This window comes from Aspergillus welwitschiae (assembly GCF_003344945.1).
Source record: "Aspergillus welwitschiae strain CBS 139.54b unplaced genomic scaffold BDQ94scaffold_5, whole genome shotgun sequence".
In the NCBI taxonomy this organism is placed as follows: domain Eukaryota; kingdom Fungi; phylum Ascomycota; class Eurotiomycetes; order Eurotiales; family Aspergillaceae; genus Aspergillus; species Aspergillus welwitschiae.
In genome coordinates, this window is record NW_020798699.1 from 1,090,653 (window position 1) to 1,108,993 (window position 18,341).

Consider the following 18,341-nt stretch of genomic DNA (forward strand, 5'->3'; position numbering starts at 1 on the left):
CTCCCTCCGCTGTATGGCCATTCCATCATGCCGTCTTCCCGCTGGTGGCTCTATGTCCAAGCCGTTGTCTGGCGCTTTCTAATGCGCATTGGCATGTTCCTGCACGATGTCACTCCTCCGCGACCTCCCCGGCCTGCCTTTGTTCGCACCATTCCCACCGGTTCGGGTCAGGTTCGTCTCTGCTTCTACACGCCACCCAACTATCTCAACATTCGCAAAGAAGGCCGTCGTCTGCCCGTCGTGGTCAATTTCCACGGGGGAGGCTTCACGCTAGGATGCCCCACGGATGACAGTCGCTGGGCGCAGTGTGTGCTCGGGGAAGTCGGCGCCGTGCTGGTCAGCGTCGGATACCGTCGTGCTCCCGAACATCCGTTTCCCGCCGCCGTCGACGACGGGGTTCTCGCCCTGCAGTATCTCGCTGCCCACGCCGTCGAGTTGGGTTTGGACGTTTCGCGCATCGCCCTCTCCGGCTTCTCTGCTGGTGGGAACCTCGCCATCACCGTGCCCCTCCGCCTGCGCAGTATTCTCAATGAGCAACAACAACAGCAGCACCAGCACCAGCAACAGCAACAACAGGACCAACAAGACGCCCTCGAACCTCACAGCAGTCCACCTAATACGGGCCCCTACGACTCCACCCAGCAACTAGTATCCGCCGCCTCCACCAGCGAACTCAACATCGTCGCCCTCTTTTGCTGGTACCCAATCCTCGACTTTGAGGAGTCGCGTGACCATCGTCGCGCCATGAGCCTCATGCCCAGTAAGACCCTCCCAGCCTTCTTCACCGATCTCTTCGATGAATCCTACCTGCCTACGCACGAGGAGCGGATCTCGCCCTTTGCGTCGCCCGTACACGCCACGGATGAGATCCTCGCCGATGCCCTGCCGCACGATATCTTCTTCTTTATCTGCGAATGGGATATGCTTCTCAAGGAGGGCCAGGTGTTTGTGCGGCGTCTGCAGAATATCAACAAACATGTCCGCGCCATGATGATCGAAAAGGCGCCCCATGCGTGGGATAAATCGCCCAATCCCTTCCGCGATCAAGATTCAGTTGATATTCTCTACCGCGATGCCTGTGCTGATATGAAGCATATCTTTGGTGCGTAGACCCATTCCCCCAAAAGGATGGGCGGTACTACATAACTCATTGCGATTTTCTTTTTTTCCCTTCAATTCTCCGGTTTGTATAAACTAGCCCTCTTTTCTTATACATCCTGTTATTATTACTCCTTGGAGCCATTAGCGTTACTTTGGGTTTTCGTCCATCATTAGAATCGTTACATCATCCTTACTACACACGCACACATCTACATGTACACTAGACGACGATCATTGATTACTACCGAGGTACCTCATGCATGAGCGATTTAACTTGCATCATCTTTCCAAGAAAAACAATTGGCGGGGTATCAACCAACGATCTTTCCAACTGAACTTTTTCTACCAATAGTAGTACTCTTCCTACGGTACCATATTTTAAAACAAATTACCCCCGGTACCAGACCAACCCACTCGCTCAATCTCATATGTAGAAATAGCAAAGCCTGCCCCTCCTTTCCATGATCACCAGCGAACTAGTTGAAATAACGAAGTGGGTAAAGTAAGGTGAGACAGGAAAGAGGGGGGGAAATTGACCTCTATCTGATTCATATGCGTCGAATATTGATGTTGATGCTGCTTAAGTAGTAGTAGATACTTGAACTAATGATACCGGATAGGTCGTAACAGCGATTAGTAAGTATTCCTGATCTTTGATATCTACTACGTGCACTTCAGGAATATGAACGTTGTAATTTTGTTATTTGTTCATTCTCTTCTACCCCGCAGATGTCATCGTACATCCATCCATCTGTCCATCATCATCCATCGTCCATCATTATAAATACCAACATGGTACCAGTCTCAATGTGGCAGAACTGGTAACGGATGTAGGCAGGTAACAAGCAGGCATATGCGATGTGTAGGCATACTACATGCACCCATGCGTGTATAAATCAATCAAATCAAATCAAATCAATCACCATACGCCACGCTAAATTCCCACCCATAAAACAACAAACATAGATCTCACAAAAAACTTTTCTTCTTTTTCAGAGGAACATAAACCTGCTGAGATGGCATAATCGCAAACAGATTGGGGGTATTGTGCTCGCCAATAGAACGAGAGACAGAGAGAGAGAGAGAGAGAGAGAGAGAGAGAGAGAAACAGAGAAGCACTTTTGAGTTGTTCTTTTGAAGGTCTTGGACGCATCACAATTCGTCATCCGTTTCGGTCCCATCGCTGAGGTCTTCGTCCGACTCGTTGTCGTCCGCTTCGCTGTCCGAGTCGTCGTCTTCGTCTAGACCTGGGATGCCGCGCCAGTGGACATAGTCGTTTTCCACCCAGCGTCGGCTGCGCGGGAGCTGGTAGGGGTCAAAGGGGAAGTAGGCGTCTAGTTGGTAGCCGAGGTCGTCGCCGGCGCGGATCTCCCGCTCGACTTGGCTGAAGCGAGGATCGGCCATGGCGCCGATGCTGCGGTATGAGGATACGCGTAGTCGCTTGTTTGTTTCGAGGATGCTGAACACGTACATCAAGTTGAAGTGCTGCGACATCCGCGCGAACTGGGACACGATCGCGGGCGAGCACACCTTCAGCGGGTTCAGCTTGGAATGGATGGCTTGGTGCAGCACTTCCTTGACTGACGGCGGGAACATGATGTCTTCTGGCTCAAGCTCGTCCACTTGGTCCGGAGTGTCGCCTTCCAGCGCAGCGGTGGTCAGGTCTCGCCAGCGGAAGCAGAAGATGTAGAGCAGGGCCTGAGCCGTCGAGTAGAAGGGGCCATAGCGGCGGAGGTCGGGGCCCCGGCAAGTGGCTTCATAATCCAGACGTAGACTGTTCAGATACGTGCCCAACAGATCGAACACATCCCGGACAACCTCGCCAGAAATATGAGCCCCGCGAGCAACGAAGCTGGCGAGGTAAGCAGCAGCTGATTGGCGCATAATGGCTGGCTGCGTCTTGTTAAAGATAAGCTCGGTGCACATCGCGGCGAAGCGGTCCACAAGAATTGGGGATGACTGAGAGAAGTGGAAGAGGAGGAATTGAGAGTGGCGCGAGCGGTACGTGGGGAGAATAATGTTCTGGAAATGGCTCATCAGAAGATCGAAGGCATTTTCCTTGTCGTCCAGGGAGCCCAGCGTGAACGGAGGGGCATAATATTCGAACATGGTGTCAATCATGCCATCCAGCTTGAGGATGTTGTCCCGAATGGCCTTAATCCGCTTGGATTCATCGTCTACCGAATCATCGCTAAGAACGGAGTCGTTGTCATCGTCGTCTTCCGCATCATCTTCCTCGATCATGACTGATTCCGGAGAGACTCCCTGCAGGACATCCTCACCGACTTCATCCTCGATGTCCTCCAGGTCCACTTGGATGTGGACGTCAATCTTGACTAGCTTTTCCGTAATCAGAGAAAGAATATCACCCTGAAGCTCCGGAGCATAGCTGATCACCCGGATGAGGTTCCGCGTATACGCAATGTTGGCCTTGGCCGAATCGGAAGCAAAAGGAAACTGTGCAGACAAAAGAGGCGACAGCGTTCCACTACCAGACGGGATCAACTGCATGACATGGCGCAAAGCCAAGTGCACGCGGGAGTAGAGCACTGGCACATGAACAGACGGGTAACCCGGGATCTTCCCCGTGTCCTTGGGAAGCTCTCCCAGATAGTTGACCAGCATTTTGAGCACAGCCCCCAGATAGCTGCCCTGGGCAGCGGCAAGGTTACCTAGAAAACGTATATACAACTTGATGTACGACTCGTCCCGGCCCAGCCATACGCTATTCAGCACAGCTTGGACCAGTCCGTTGCAAGTGCGATCCAAGGACGCAACATTTGACAAAAGACCCAGGAGATGATGTCTCAAGGACGTATGTGTAGGTACATCGTAGGCAAACATGTTGTCCTCATCCCGGCGCCGCGGGTCCACCGCAAAAGTCTCCTTGATGCGGTCGTACGCCTCGCTGTCGGTGCCAGAGACATGCCGTTGGATGGCCCTGCGCACCTCCTCGCGGACGACGGCTGCGCTCTTCTCTGGTTTCCGTTCCGGCTCAGGTTCCTCTTTATATGGTACCATGAACACCTCCTTATCAAACTTCACTCGCGTCCGCTTCCGGGGACTCGGGCTGTGTTCCGCGTCGGACGAGGACGACGGGGACAGGGAGAGATCGCTGTAGTCGTCTCCCATCATCATCCTGTGCTTAATCCCAGTCGTGGATGGGGTGCTCTTAGGCGTTTTTAGAATGGACACAGGTGATGATGTAACTAGCATCTTGGATGGATTAGTCGTCGGCCTGGGTGCGATCGTTGCGGTGCGGGAGGCGGTGGCAAGGACGACCATGCCAGGATCGACGGTTCTATAATAATGAAATGGCTGGGGAGTGCTTGAAACAGGACCCCAGATCCAATCATGAGTCGCACTCTCACAGTATCACACGCGAGGAGTGGTGGGATATTAAGAGATGAAAACAGATCTTGGAAGCAGAGCACACGACCCGACCAGTTGCGAGTCGAGAGATGATCCACCTGCTGTTGCTACAGATAACAAGCGCGCTTGGGAGTAAGGAAGGCGAGAGATACCTTCATCGGACTGTCCAACACACGCACCCTGAGAACGCTGCGATGCACGAGTGTGTGAGAGGGAGACAGACCAGCAGTTGGAGGGGAGCCCGTCTGGAGTAAGAACTAGGAAGAAAGCAGACGAAGCGGAGAAGCAGAAACTCGACGTGAAATTTTTTGGGTGTGGGGCGGCTGTGGAGCCTCAGGCTGCCAGCTCGTGACCAGCGCGTGACCAGCGCGCAACAGCCTTACCCGATCGGGTTATACAATTCTTCAATGTCCACCAGGTGGATCAAGAACAAGAGATACTGTACGCAGACGTATGCACATGCATGAGATGCAGAACTTTCTGATGTATCGTGACATTGTTACAAGACTAATCCAATAGAAAAAGCAACCCTGGCAGTGTCTTTCGCATTCAAAACGACGCTAAGGAAGAAGAATTCAGATCCGAGAACCTCGTTAGACATGTCAGAGTCCGTCACATAGCCAGTCAGCAGAGCGAATAATTCGATCCACGCAACATGGAAGCACCAACTTGCAACCAATAAATGAAACAAAAAATAAAAAAAGCAATGTTGGGGGTGATAGATCAAGCTCCTCCCAGTGGTATCTAGCTAATTCAAAATGAAGATGAAACCGAGTAATTAGATCACAAGACATTAAAGAGTGAATATGAGTGGGTCATGGCACAAGTCAATCCTGGCGAGGGAAGGAAATATCCAGTTCCTATCCAGAGCCCTCCAGGCGGAATCCCTCGGGAGTCAAAAAAAGTAAGGAAAAGATGGTAGAGAAAGTAAAACAGCGAACGGGGTCACGATTCAGAGCCAGGCCCCCGTACCTATCGGGCCAAGATAATCATCAAAGACGCTGCCATAAAGGGCCTCGACCTCCACGAGGTAGTCATCTGCGGTGAACTTCATCAATCCCTTATCTCGTAGGATCAACTCCTCGTCGTCAAGTATACGGGTGCCACCGAACTCCTCGACCACCTCGTTCACTTGCTCAAGTTCCTTGCTGAAGGGATGGGGCTCGGCCTTGTAGCTATCCTGTGTCTGACGTGCAGCAGATGCATTGCGCAACGAGTTCAACGGAGGTGGAGATAGCCGGGACAAGGAACGCTGGCGAGCAAGCTCTTGGTGGGTCCGCTTTGTGTGGGAGAGCGCCCGTTTGGGAACCAGCGGCGCATCCGTAGAGGAGTTGGTCGATGTCGAGGAGCGAGGGTGGCTCGTCACGGTTGCAGATCGCTTCGGGAAATAGGAAGGCAGCGGGTTTGGCTCAATTGGCGACTCATCGGGGGTAGTCAGAGGCGATCCAAAACTGCGCTGCGTGAAAGACATTTCCGAATCGTCGGGCGACTGCAATGAAGAGGTAGAAGACGAAGTCGCCGAATGGATGTCGGGCGCATTGTAAGCCAGCATGTTCGTCGTCGACAACAACTCCACGGGAGCCGAGATCTTGTCTCGATTGATCGGACCAGCGTGTTTATGTGATTCACGGTATGGCATCGGGGCCGAGACCTCGGGGCGCTTGCTGCGCTTGGTGAAAGCTCTAGCCAAAGCCATGATGACGATAGTCGGGAAATTAAGGTGTAGTCAAGAACGCAACTGACAATAAATGCTGGAAGGTGCAGACTAGGCGGTCGGGCTCAGATATAATGGCAGATATGCAGCTGGCCGGGAAAGGTCGATAGTTGTACAAGCGATATTGCTTTTTTTGCTATTTTAGGGTTTTCCGTAACCGTCTCCTCGTTCTCGAGAGACTGACGCCTTTGGCGGTATAAGGAAAGAATGCTGATGGCCGATCGCGGGGTGGAGTAGAGAAGGAATGGAAGATCGATCACCGGAATGTCCGTTATCAGATACAGTGGATGAGCTGTCAAACGAGAACCAAGTTGTCGCAGCGGAAAAGGAAGCCGTGTCTGAATGAAGGCAGAACTTCCTCTAGTACTTCTTTCTCTTCGTTCTTTATTTCTGTTTTTTGCTTTTCCCTTGCACAGCAGAGAAAAATAATAAATAAGACGGGTGGAATGAGTGGTGGTGCTCGGGAAATGGAAGGTGGGCTGCTAGACTCAAGGGGGCGAAGAGATACTGCAGCAGCACGGTAGCACCACCGATAATGGTACAGGGAAGATCAGGGCGGACAACCAGGACGCGCCACGGGCGATATGTGAATAGAGTAAATAAAGGGTGGGAAAGAATAAAAGTATGAAGGAAAGAATCCAGGATACACAGATCTGGGGCTGGAAGAATGAAAAAAGGATCAAAAAGGAATGGTGCAGGAAATAAATCGGAGTCCCCCAGGGAGGAATGGGGAAAGGGAAAGTAAAGTAGAAGGAAAGAAGAGGAGAGGAGAGAGAAAAGGGAAAGGAAAGAAAAGGGAAGAGGGGGAAACGAGGGAAAAGGGAAGAGAGGCGAGTTGAGTGGATGAAATGATGGATGAAGTGGATGGAACCACCTCCCGCCGTGATTCTGGGCCTTGTCTTTACCCCCCTCTTTTTCCTCTACTTCGCTGCTACTCTTTTTCTCGGACTTCCTCCTCTTCTCTCTTTCAAGTCCTCTGAGTGGGTACTAAAATTCAAGATGATCAAATTAAGCACGCAGAAAAGGGCTAATAGCAAGCCCTGATTTGACGTCTCTCTTTTCTCAGCGACCCAGTCAGTCACCCTTGGATCAGATCCTGAGTCGCGACTCGTTCGCCAGGGTCTTTAGCCGACCAACTGGAAGAGTGGGATAGAGTTATGGATGTGGAAAAAACTTTGCCTTCGGTATTTTCTCCAACGGTTCGCCTGGCGCCTTGTAATGATGCGGGCGATGGTCGAGAACCACCTGTTCGCCAGAAGTCAACCATGGATACGCATTCTATGGGGCTACGCAGCAAAGAACAAGCGAAGTAGCCAGCATAATAATAACAACGTAACTACGGAGTCCTACTGATTCCTCCCCCCCCTCCTAACATCTATTATTTTTCTCCGGTCCTCCGACGGACAGTCAGGCGCGGCTAGTCGTGCGATGCGATTTGGTGGTCGGACGGACAGCCTTGACCATCTCCCCCGGTCATTTGCTTTTGTCGGGTGGCTACAAGAAAACCCAATAAAGGAAATTCAGGGACCAACCCAAAGCTTCACTCGGCGCGTATTTGGCGTGATGAATTCAGGAGATAGTCCCTTAGTCCTTCCTGCCTTTCTCCCTCCCTCCTACATATTTGCGTACCTTGGAGAGAGAGAGAGGGAACCCTTGATAGGATAGATAGTATACTCCGTAAGAAAGTCTAGTCTAGATTAAAAGCCGACCGAACTCAAAAACGATAGCAAAATGATACACAGACTAAACCCAAGTGAGCGTCGTCAAACGGCAGCACCACCGAGGCTACACCAAGTGAGGCCAAGTGGTGTCGGCTTAACGCCAGGAACGGCATCGCGGCTGGCCATTGGAAACCGCCATGTGCCCTGAGCGGTGGGGAATTGAAACAATCTGCCGTCTCAGCTGAAGGGGGGGGGAGGATTCATGCAACCAACAAGCTGGACATGACGTCGAAAGGAAGGGGGAAGTGTGTGAGTGGTTCTCCTACATACATCACGTCCGTCCTAGACAGACAGGCTTAATCTCCTACATACTTGACCTCTAATGTAGGTACCGCGTCGGTCGGATAGAATCCGCAATCCGTTCCATGAGGGTTCTTTCTGAACAATGGAGTTGTACGTACCACCACACTAAACTAAAAACTAAGACCACACGGAGATGCCGGGCGGGTCAAACCACCGAGTGCCTCTCGTTTTTCTTTTTCGTTTGTTTCCCCACCAGTGGGTCAACTTAATAAACTGGGCGGTGGTTTTCACCCGCTTATACACTTGACCTGTGCTTTTCGCTTTGATGTCCTTTTGCCAGGAGTATACTTTCTGCGAATGCTGTGCGATGGGTTTCTATTGATTTTATTTTTGGTGTAGGTTGAGAGGTTAAAATTAAATAGATACGACCTACTACTACTACAGAGTAATCTAACTAGTATCTAATTGATTAATAGTAGGTAAGCACCTTACCGCACGCCAATAACCAGTAGACCCTCCGATCTCATTACACCATGGTCAATCACAAAGTACCACTCCTCGGATGAAGTTTCCACAGCGACTACCCATTCATCAACGCATGTGCTATGCAGATTAGAATTCTTCACCTCGACCATCCTCATCTACTTACCACCTCTTCATCTACTTTCGGCCTTGCAGACGAGATAACCTAATAAAATGCAATCACCGGACCCGTCCACTCGCCTCATCGCAGGCATGTGATTGGTGATCGAGACCGTATCAGACGATATCTGGTTTGGGTATTCTGCCGGTCGATCAATTCATCATTTCATCGCTTCCCATCTTTATGAATCGGCTTATTCATCGACTCTCTTCCGTTCTCGTCAACTCAACTACAAAATAACTTAACTAGTCAGGTGAATGGTATGGGGTATCACAACGTTTTCATTGCAAAAAGGGTCACACTCAAACTATCTATCTATAAGTAGAACTCCGTAGATCCATTCTTTCTTTTTTATCTTGTTTTTGTTGCAGTCATCCAACCTGAAGGCGTCCATTTTTAGGCTTCCTTTCTTTTCTTTGCTTTGCATCTACTCAATCCTCATCCATCGATTCCCAGCCATCCGCACCTTGCGCCGCTCCAACCTCCTGCACGCCTTCCTCCTCATCCGACTCATCCTGGTCGGGCTGAATACCGACCAGACGTTCCTGCACCTCGCCCTCCAGGGTAGGCACCCGCGAGACGAACGCCCGACGCACCGCCGCGTTAGTGGAGGTATCCCAGATCTGGACCACGCCCTTGCTGCCCGCCACAGCCAGGCGGAAGCTCACATCAGCATCCGGCGCGAAAGTGGTCGAGAAGATCTTGCCCACTTCCATCTTGCGAGACACCACCATGCTGGGCTTGTCGTTCTCAATGTTCCAGAGCTTCACGGACTTGTCCGTTGACCCGGTCACCAGGTAGCCCGGCACGGTGGGGTTGACGTCGAACGACGACACCGACGAGTCGTGCGCCTGCAGCGTCCACACGGGCTTGGACTCCTTGGGCGAGGCGGGAATGTTCCGCACATCGTAGCGGTACACCATACCGGCGTCCGTCGTCACGTAGAAGTAGTTCGGGTCGTGCACGTCCCAGCGCACGTTCTCGACATCCGCATCCACGCCCCAGCGCGCCTTGGAGTCGGGGGCTCTCATGTCCGCCGCCACCACCGTGCGGTCGTAGCTACCGCTCAGCAGGACGGTCGATTCGGTCGGGTGCCACTCCAGCGCGCACACCTTGTCGGTGTGGTGGGAGTACGACTTGGCGCACTTGGTGGTCTGGAGATCCCAGAGCTTGACGGTGCGGTCGGCAGATCCAGAGGCCAGGAGGTTGCGGTGCTGGCGGTTCGCGGCCAGAGCGAGGATCGAGTCGATGTGATATTCGTCGTTGGCCTTGGCCTTCTTCTTCTTGGACTTCTTCGCGCCGTTCTCGGCATCGGCACCACCCTGGCCCAGGATCGCGTTGGGGTACATGCTGTCGACGACATCGAGGTCCCAGATCTCAATGTCGGGTTCCATTGTTCCGATAGCCACGAAGTTACCGGTAGTGCGGCCCTCGGCCGTCTTGCCAACGGGGATGTCCAACCACTCCAGCGCCAACGGAATAGCGGGCAGCATGATATCGTGGTGCACGTAAAGGTTGTCGGCGGCATCCTCGTAGACGTAGACTTCCAGGTGAGCAACCTCGTCCTCAACCTTACCCGCCAACAGCAGGTTATCCGTCGGCATAATCTGCAGTTCCTCTCTCTCCTCGTCTTCCTCCTCCGGCGGCATAACCAGGTACGGGTCCTCCTCGTTGGGCTGGTGATAAGCGAGCGACTTGACATTGCCGAACATGGTGATCTTCTCGCCGTCCTCGTCGACCTCGTCGCTATCGTAGTGATCCAGATCGTATTCCTTCAGGTCGTCGTCGTCACTTTCATCATCAAATATGTTAGCATTCGTCCCTATTGCCCAACACGAACCGAACCCAATGGTATACAACGGGACAACTCACTCTGCAGCACCCTCCTTCTTCTTCTCCTCCTCCTCTTCCTTGGAATCATCCTCCATAGCATCATCCGCACCCTCCTTCTTATCCTCCTCCATCTCCTCATCCTCCTGCGCAGCCTTCAAATCACCCTGCGCCTCTTCAAGCTGCATACGCGCAAGCTTCGATATGCGATCCATTTCCTCCTCATTGATCTCATACTTCGTAGGGAACTGGGCAGCAACTCCGCGCCGCACCCAAGCGGAAGTGGTAATCATAGACATCGTGAGAGCAATCAATCGTAAATCAGATAGTCAAAAAGAGAAAGAAAGAAAAGAGATAGATCGAAGATCCTGCCGCAGGCGATTGATCAACCTACACAGCGAACTCGAACCAATAAAGATACAAAAGAGGAAACCACAATTCCTCGAAAGTCCAAACAAAAGAATGCCAACAGAAACACCGTTGACAAGCAATTAGTTGAACTAATCAAAGAGGTTAAGAAAAAAGAATAATTTTTTCTTCCTTTTCCCCCGCCCGGCAGAATAATACCCGATAAGTCTTCACCGCCCGGCTTTTACGGAAGAAATCCTTCCATTCCATATGCGGATCATCAGTGCAGTTGAACTTGGTGTATATACAACGTCAATTGACATCTTCATACTATCCCACCTAGCATAATATACTATTAAAAGACAGTCACAATGCATTCCCATCTCCACACCCCCTACAACGCAAGTACGTCACTCCCCCTCCCATCTCTCCACCCCCCAACATCATATCACATCATACCATACCAAGCACTCAACTAACTTTCTCCCTCAACAGACTGCGAAGAAATCATGACCGCCCTCGACGAATGCCACGCACGAGGCTTCATTCACAAAGCTCTGGGTGGATGCAACGATGTCAAGCGCGACGTGAACAAATGTCTAGCGGCGGAGCGGTATGCGCGCGCTAAGCGCAACCGGGATGAGGCGAAGGAGAAGCGCAAGAAGATTGAGCGTATTTGGGCTGAGGAGAAGGCGCTTGCAGAGACGGGGTCGATTTCTTCGTTGGCTTCTTCTGCTTCGACTTCTTCGGGTTCAAGTGCGGCGGAGAAATAAATGGGTGTATGTATTTGTGGTTGTGCTTGGTGGCGGTGGGGGGTGTATGATATGATTGATGTATGTGTCTGATGGGCTGGGTGCATGTGGGTTACTTACATTGATTGGCGTTCGGGATTATTATACTATATCATATCTCTCTCTTCTTATGCTGCTTCTTTGACGGTGTATGTTTATGCTAGTTTGGGCTGTGTTGTGTTGTGTTGGGATGGGTATGTTAGATGTTGGAATCGTCTATCAATATCGATGATAACTACCTATACACAATACATATGGACACTTTTTTATCTCGTCCGCCGAACGCCGTACCATGGAAGTCAAATCAAAAGAAAAGTAGCCCCTAGCAAAACAATCAATCATCCATGGCATCGGCCGGCGCGGCAGCCTCCTGCGCACCACCCTCATCACCATCCGTCTTCCCAGCACCGCGATTATGATGACGGCGTCTGCGCTTTGCCTTCGGCGCAGTATCCCCATCCTCTCCATCCCGCTCCTCCGCAGCAGGTCTCTCCTCAGCCTCTCTCTTCGGCTTCTCCGCCTTCCCGGGAGTATCTTCCGGTGCCCTCTTCTTCGGCTTCTTCACACTCAGCGGATTCGGTCCCTTGGGCTTCTTCAAATCCCTCTTCTTCTTCGTCTTCTCCCCGTCCCCAGCCGTCGTCGGCTTCCTCGCTTCATCATTCAACCCAACCCTAAACTTGCCCTTCTCCACACCCTCTCTGATCGCATCCGAAGGATCACTCATCGGCTCCAACACCATCACCGACCTCTTCACATAGACAATCGGCACACCTGGAATCGACCGAGCCTGGCGCCGTAGCAACCTCGACTTCCGCAACGCCGCCTCAGCCTTGTCCTCTGCGTCACGCTTCCGTTTCCGTCCGGCGGCTGTGTTATCCGTCGCGGACTTGTCCTTGGCGTTGTGCGGGTCCGCCGTCGCGAGGATGTAATGTTCCTTGTTCTTTTTGCTCTCGGCGGAGGGGGAGAGGAGAGAGAGCAGGCACTCGACTTCGTCGATGGGGGTCGAGTCGGCGTTGTGGGAGCAGTGGCGGAGAGGAAGGGTGGTGGGTGGGGGGAGGTGGTCGGGTCGGTAGGGGTTGTTGGTCCTGGGGTTGATGGGTTGGGAGGCCATGATTGCGGCGAGGGAGCATTTTGTGAGGACTGATCCAATTTGTTAGTATACTGTACTGATTGCAGTTAAAAGTTGTTATCCGGGGCAACATACGAGGCTTGGGTTTGCCTTGAAGCGTGCGCTCCAGAGCGGGGATCAAGTCCATTTTGAAGGAGTGGACGGCGCGGAGGAAATTAGAGTCAACTGTCACATATATTAGTTAGTATACCCTTATCCTGGACATGATAGTATGAGTGATTGGTTGAATGGATGTCTGCATACCCAGAACCTGATACGGCTCACGGAACCCAAACGTAAGCTCATACTGGTGCATGAGCTTGCGGTACTTCTTGGATCGCTTGGCCCTCATCTTGACTGTCGGGTCGTCTGAGGTGCGTTAGAATATAGTATGTATAACCTGTGAGGGGGATTGGGTTGGGTGCAATTGGACTTTTTTTTCTTTGCGTCGGCGGTCACTTTTTTTGCCGGGCGGAGGAGAAAGCTCGGGATGTGGTCTGTGCGTGGGCTTGTTAAGCGGCCGTTGATGGAGTCAAATATGGGGCCACCTTTCAATCAAAGCGCCTTTATAGCTCAGTGGTAGAGCGCATCACTAGTAATGATGAGGTCCACGGTTCGATCCCGTGTGGAGGCAATTTCTTTTTCTCTTTTGTTTTTGTCTTTGTTTTGTGATGGTGAGAGATTGTGTAGTTACATATGTAGTATGTGTATGTATGTATGTCTGTATGGGGCTTGGAGTAGAAAATTTGGAATTAGGGCATGTGGGAGATGCGTGTTTACTTTTTGTCTCACAAGGAAAGTTGATAAATTGGCAGAATATGTCGAGGGTATTAATGCAATGGTAATAAGCAGTAGTCTATCTCGCTGTGCCAGTCGAATATATATAGCCCGAAACGTAAAATGTCCCACGAACGCCATTACCACCTCTCGAACCGGCCTCCAAATGGCCCCGGATCCCAACATGCAACATATACACCACCCATGCCATGCACATATAGTGCGTATGCAATATGATTGAGCGACTGTCCGACGGCCGAGCCGAAGTTGATTCGGACATCTGCCATCTTACAGAACGCCCTCTCCCACAGAAATCAAGACGCAGGTTTGTGCGGGAAGTCAAAGTATGAAAGGCTATGCAAGTCAACTCCGTGCTGGCATGAGCTGTGTAAGAACTGCTTCAGTCCTAACCAACCGCCTGCGTGCAAGGTTTACCAGCGGAAAGGCCTACTGCCTCCTCCTGCAAGAACCGATTACCACACTGATATCATCCATTTTCCCTGCCCCAAGATTAGTCTACTGCGCTGAACCGGTATGCGAAGACACTCACCACCCTGCACGGCCAGTCCTTCATCCACCGCCTTCTCCATGTACGGACTCTCGGCAAAGGGATCCTGAGCAATCTCCAGAGCAGATTTGAGCAGCTCCCTGGCTAGAAACACCATCTGCTCATCCGCCATTACAGCCGGGGGCGCCCACTCCGAGTCCTTATCTTCATGACGTCCTTGCTGCCACTTCTCCAGACTATCTAGGATAATAGTCAGGATCTCATGCTCCCAGAGATTGTCCAGGATGCCGTCTGACACGGCCACCACGAGGTCATCCTCCTGCATATCAACCAATGAAAGGACAGCATCCTTCCGAGGAGTATCGACGCTGTTTGTGCCCAGCTGCATAGGACAGTCAAACCAATGCCATTGTTCCTTGGTTCGAAAGAGGATTCTCTTCTCGCTAGGTCGGATGACAAAGACCTTGCAGTCACCTATATTGGTCACGTAGAGCAGGGGCCGTATGTTCCCCGTAGCATCGCGCTTCCAATGCAGTAACGCTGTGACCGATGTGGTAGTTCCCAGCCATTCACCTGGGGAAGTCGTTGCCCGGATGGTTTCCTCGTATGCTCGTTGAAGATAGCCGATGGGATCTAATTCGGACTGTCCATTGGGGTCTCGTTCGACTTCCAAAGCCCAGAAATGGAGGAGCAGTCTAGACCATAGCCTATGTAAACAAGGAAGGGTATGTCAGCACGCGGGAAGGGATGAGACGGATCCAGTAGGGTCAGTAGTAGGGGGGTGTCCGCGGAGACTGCTACTGAGGGACCAAACAACGTACGCAGCATGACCTCTCGGCTTGGTTGCCCACGCCCCGACCCCATCGTTCACGGCGAGGTAATTCTCCGCCACTAAAACAGCATCGTCGCCGTTGTTCAGGCCGCGGACCAGATCCCCCCGGACGGATAATCTCTTATCCTGACTCAGGTAGTGGGTGGTCAGCGGGTCGGAAAAGGAGGAAGAGGGCGGAGACAGGAACGGTGGGGGGAAGGGACGCGAGGGCCGTTTGGCGCAGAGAGCATAGCCTGTCTGGAAGCAGAAAGGCGAACGGGAGATGGGGAACTGTGGATTAGGATCCGGGATGGGAGTGGTGATGCCGTAGGAAGGCCAGACGGCGCGATATCGTCGCACCCAAATGCTGGGGGCCCCGGAATGAGCGCTCCACAGTGGGCTGCGTCTAATTACCGGCGAAGCGAGAGGAGAAGAGGAGGAGAAGATGAATGATAAACAACCTGTCGAACTAGCAACAGTCTTGGGCACCATGCCCGCTAAAAGTTTCCCAGAGATTGCTGTGCCGGGCGGAAATCCCACACAGGCGCAGATACAGACTCTTTCGGGGAGCTGAATTTCGGCCAGAGCCAAATGAAAATCTTGCCAGACTTGCGAACCACGGCCAACTTCTGACCAACTTGCCCCATCCCCGGTCACCTGCGCCCCACCTGACCTTGTTCACGGTTGAGTTACAAAAGTTGTTGAGAAAGGAGAGCTTGAGCTTGAGCTTGAGCTTAAGTTTTTTGGAATATGAAGTATGAGCGATCTTCGAAGATCGATCTCTCTCCATCATACATTCCATTCAGGCACTCAATTCCCCATACAACTTGACATTACATCCATCACATCCCCCCCACATCAAAATGCAGCCATACTACTTACTACCATGTAACAGGAGCTAGCATTGGCCTGCAGATGGCCCATATTATCACTTAGTAGGGTTGTATGTCCGTCTTATTTTATTTTATTCTTTATTCTAATTTGGTTCTAATTTGGTTTTTCTCTAAAATCGAATATTGCCCATTCCCACTCCTACGTAAACCATGTAAGATGTATCTACCTCGTCGATAAACCATCCACTGATCTGACATGCTCACTTTTCCTCTCGGAAACTTTCGCATTCCCCAACACTTTCCGTTGTACAACCCCGAGATCTCCGGAAATATGATGATCGTCAGACATGTCTACTCAAAGGGGAAATGACCAAGGAAAATAAACGTAATCTCAGCAAAGGAGAAAAAGCAAAACACACTCCTCACTCCATGAACGCCTCAACGCACTCATCATGCCACCAAACGCCGGTAAAAACCCAGATCATCTACTCAATTGCAGTCTTTGTGGTTAAATTATGGCGGCAAATAGTTCCTTCTGGATCTCTTCGCCGAAAATCCCAATGGCTCTGTTCAGTGTCAATCCGATCACGAAGACGTCAATATCTTCCCGGATGGAAGCAAGCTCCTGAAACACAGCCTTCGAAAGAACGGTGCATCGGTCGCGAAGCCCAAGAGCCCCACGGTTTGCGTTCACCTGAGTCAGTAACAGGATCATATTCCACTCCGCGCAGGGGCAGAGTCGGTCCGGCTCCTGTGTACAATCCTGGCCGCAACTGCAGGACGATTGGCATACACACTTTCTCCTTTTGGCGTATTCTATCAGCTGCTGAATGGTGCCCTCGTTTCGAAGATCTCCCACAGTCTTGCCTTCAAGCATGGCTAGCGCAGCCTGCCGGTGGTCCGATGTACGTGCATTTTCCATGAATGTTGGGTCGGCATTGTGCCGCTGAATGAAGGGGAGGGGCTGTTGTGGGATCATAAACTGATAAGTCTGTCTTGGGGTGAAAGACATGTATTTCTCAGAATGAACGATCAGGACCCTTGGCGGTGGCATATGATAGATCAGGCCACTCCCAGCCCACCTCTGGCGAAATGGAGAATCCGGGTTGTCGATAATCCCAAGAGCGAATCGACGATATCCAATAAGGTCGTCCATCACAAACGGCATACTGTTGAGCTTTGTTACAGCACGGTGGATGAACGTAGCCTGATAGTTCTGGACAAAGTCTTTCTTAAGGAATCTGCAGACTGTCGAGCTGTCGAGAACTTGCTTGCAAGCCAGGAATATGTTGTACAAGTGGCGTGGCTCAGGGAGCATGAAGTTGTTATGCGAAGAAACGCGGGAAACTTCAATCTTGAAGCAAGAGCATAAGTCGACAACGACAAGCTCCATCACAAGCCTTGCATAAAGAGCATGGTACAACTTCTCGACACATTCAACCAAGGGAGCAATCTTTGTGGACGCGATGGCATCTTCTACGTCCCTGATGCAAACCATTAGGCCGCCGTTAAATCCATCCAACTAGAAACACATATGCCCAATGGTTAGCAGCTATCTTGCTGTGTTGGACTTTGGGCTCATCGTCTCCTTACTTCAATTCCATAGTGGATGAAAGACATGAAGACCACTTTAGCGACGGTGTACACCCTCACGTATACAGCCAACACACTATTTTTCCAGGACGAAACGTCATGACCCTGCGCATCATCCAGATTCTTGACATAACCCGAGGCCGAATTCCATTCGACAGCGCCGACGGCGTAAGGAGAGAAGGGAAACTCGGCAGGGGCCGTTCGCTGTCAAACCAGTGTTAGCTTCCAGCTAAACTGGGGGACAGAATCACAACAAGATGCCAAAGCCAACATACAGCTGACGTGTAAGACATCCCGGTACTGTCCGAAGACCGCATTCCCCTGCTCTCAACCGTATCTCTGTATTCTTCGTCACTCTGTTGGAGAACTTCCAACGAGTACTTGTAGAAGCCGTCGGTGTGTTCGCTGAAGGAAGAAGAGGAAACAGAGTCAAAGGAGCGGTGTTGTGGGTAGTCATGCTCGCTGCTCTTGGGCTCTCGTCTAGTAAAGAGCTTCCGCCGAGCAATGGCCCATAGCTGGGAAGCGGATCTGTGACTCGGTATCATTTTGCTCGCTCTGCAAGATGGTTCCATGAATGTCCCAGTACGGCGGGTATCGGAGTCCGTATGAGTGGTGGAGCCGCCGATGAGAGACGAGATGAGAAGGTTAACAGTAAGTTTCAATCGTTTGCAAGAGCAGACCCATGCCTGCTTGACTGATAGGGGAGATAGTGAATGATCATGCTGGGTGTTAACACTACACAGGGTTGGGGGGGAGTTTCTTGTGGTTTGGCCAGGGTGATGCAGGGAGGGAAACGAGAAGGCGCTCACGGGGTCAACAGCCAGAGAAGTACCTGCTCTTCAGCCATTTTATCCTCACTGCTATCTATGATTTAGGCAGGCGAGCAGTTGACACTACCTGGGAGGAAAGTGGACACGTTAATCAGGGAATCGGTAAAGGTCTAGCCAG

The 18,341-nt window shown here is 51.5% G+C and overlaps 6 protein-coding genes and 1 non-coding gene across 7 annotated transcripts; 3 read left to right on the forward strand and 4 right to left on the reverse strand.

The window, feature by feature from the left end:
- The first annotated feature begins 36 nt into the window (after positions 1 to 36).
- Positions 37 to 1,491, forward strand: BDQ94DRAFT_137720 (catalytic protein). Its single transcript, XM_026765101.1, has one exon. The coding sequence runs from the start codon at positions 82 to 84 to the stop codon at positions 1,108 to 1,110; it is 1,029 nt and encodes a 342-aa protein (XP_026630240.1). The 5' UTR covers positions 37 to 81; the 3' UTR covers positions 1,111 to 1,491.
- A 674-nt stretch (positions 1,492 to 2,165) lies between these two features.
- BDQ94DRAFT_137721 (rDNA-binding RNA polymerase I transcriptional factor) lies at positions 2,166 to 4,771 on the reverse strand. Its single transcript, XM_026765102.1, has one exon. The coding sequence runs from the start codon at positions 4,384 to 4,386 to the stop codon at positions 2,254 to 2,256; it is 2,133 nt and encodes a 710-aa protein (XP_026630241.1). The 5' UTR covers positions 4,387 to 4,771; the 3' UTR covers positions 2,166 to 2,253.
- Positions 4,772 to 4,937: 166 nt separating this feature from the next.
- BDQ94DRAFT_106778 (uncharacterized protein) lies at positions 4,938 to 6,321 on the reverse strand. The gene has a single exon (XM_026763473.1). The coding sequence runs from the start codon at positions 6,167 to 6,169 to the stop codon at positions 5,426 to 5,428; it is 744 nt and encodes a 247-aa protein (XP_026630242.1). The 5' UTR covers positions 6,170 to 6,321; the 3' UTR covers positions 4,938 to 5,425.
- Positions 6,322 to 9,012: 2,691 nt separating this feature from the next.
- BDQ94DRAFT_106787 (rRNA-processing protein PWP1) lies at positions 9,013 to 11,134 on the reverse strand. Its single transcript, XM_026763474.1, has 2 exons — positions 10,667 to 11,134; positions 9,013 to 10,585 (listed from the first exon to the last, which is right to left on the reverse strand). Exons 1-2 carry the CDS (start codon positions 10,921 to 10,923, stop codon positions 9,226 to 9,228), a joined length of 1,617 nt encoding a protein of 538 aa, XP_026630243.1. The 5' UTR covers positions 10,924 to 11,134; the 3' UTR covers positions 9,013 to 9,225.
- Positions 11,135 to 11,209: 75 nt separating this feature from the next.
- On the forward strand, positions 11,210 to 11,921 carry BDQ94DRAFT_106793 (COX assembly mitochondrial protein). Its single transcript, XM_026763475.1, has 2 exons — positions 11,210 to 11,377; positions 11,468 to 11,921. Exons 1-2 carry the CDS (start codon positions 11,344 to 11,346, stop codon positions 11,743 to 11,745), a joined length of 312 nt encoding a protein of 103 aa, XP_026630244.1. The 5' UTR covers positions 11,210 to 11,343; the 3' UTR covers positions 11,746 to 11,921.
- A 176-nt stretch (positions 11,922 to 12,097) lies between these two features.
- Positions 12,098 to 17,938, reverse strand: BDQ94DRAFT_157395 (uncharacterized protein; the record flags this gene model as incomplete). Its single annotated transcript, XM_026768737.1, has 10 exons — positions 12,098 to 12,903; positions 12,968 to 13,057; positions 13,136 to 13,240; positions 13,895 to 13,928; positions 14,179 to 14,863; positions 14,978 to 15,640; positions 15,792 to 15,793; positions 16,390 to 17,322; positions 17,394 to 17,597; positions 17,669 to 17,938. The coding sequence occupies 10 exons, from the start codon at positions 17,936 to 17,938 to the stop codon at positions 12,098 to 12,100; spliced, it is 3,792 nt and encodes a 1,263-aa protein (XP_026630245.1).
- Positions 13,434 to 13,505, forward strand: BDQ94DRAFT_t51. The gene has a single exon. It is a non-coding gene; the product is annotated as a tRNA-Thr (tRNA).
- Positions 17,939 to 18,341: the final 403 nt, after the last annotated feature.

What these genes read in the sequence shown, in the direction of transcription:
- BDQ94DRAFT_137720 (XM_026765101.1), top strand. Translation starts at nt 82, where the DNA reads ATGCGCATTGGCATGTTCCTGCACGATGTCACTCCTCCGCGACCTCCC.
- BDQ94DRAFT_137721 (XM_026765102.1), bottom strand. Translation starts at nt 4,386, where the DNA reads ATGGTCGTCCTTGCCACCGCCTCCCGCACCGCAACGATCGCACCCAGG.
- BDQ94DRAFT_106778 (XM_026763473.1), bottom strand. Translation starts at nt 6,169, where the DNA reads ATGGCTTTGGCTAGAGCTTTCACCAAGCGCAGCAAGCGCCCCGAGGTC.
- BDQ94DRAFT_106787 (XM_026763474.1), bottom strand. Translation starts at nt 10,923, where the DNA reads ATGTCTATGATTACCACTTCCGCTTGGGTGCGGCGCGGAGTTGCTGCC. An exon ending in AAGAAGGAGGGTGCTGCAGA is followed by an intron (nt 10,586 to 10,666) that starts GTGAGTTGTCCC and finishes TGATGATGAAAG; the next exon opens with TGACGACGACGACCTGAAGG.
- BDQ94DRAFT_106793 (XM_026763475.1), top strand. Translation starts at nt 11,344, where the DNA reads ATGCATTCCCATCTCCACACCCCCTACAACGCAA. An exon ending in CCACACCCCCTACAACGCAA is followed by an intron (nt 11,378 to 11,467) that starts GTACGTCACTCC and finishes CTCCCTCAACAG; the next exon opens with ACTGCGAAGAAATCATGACC.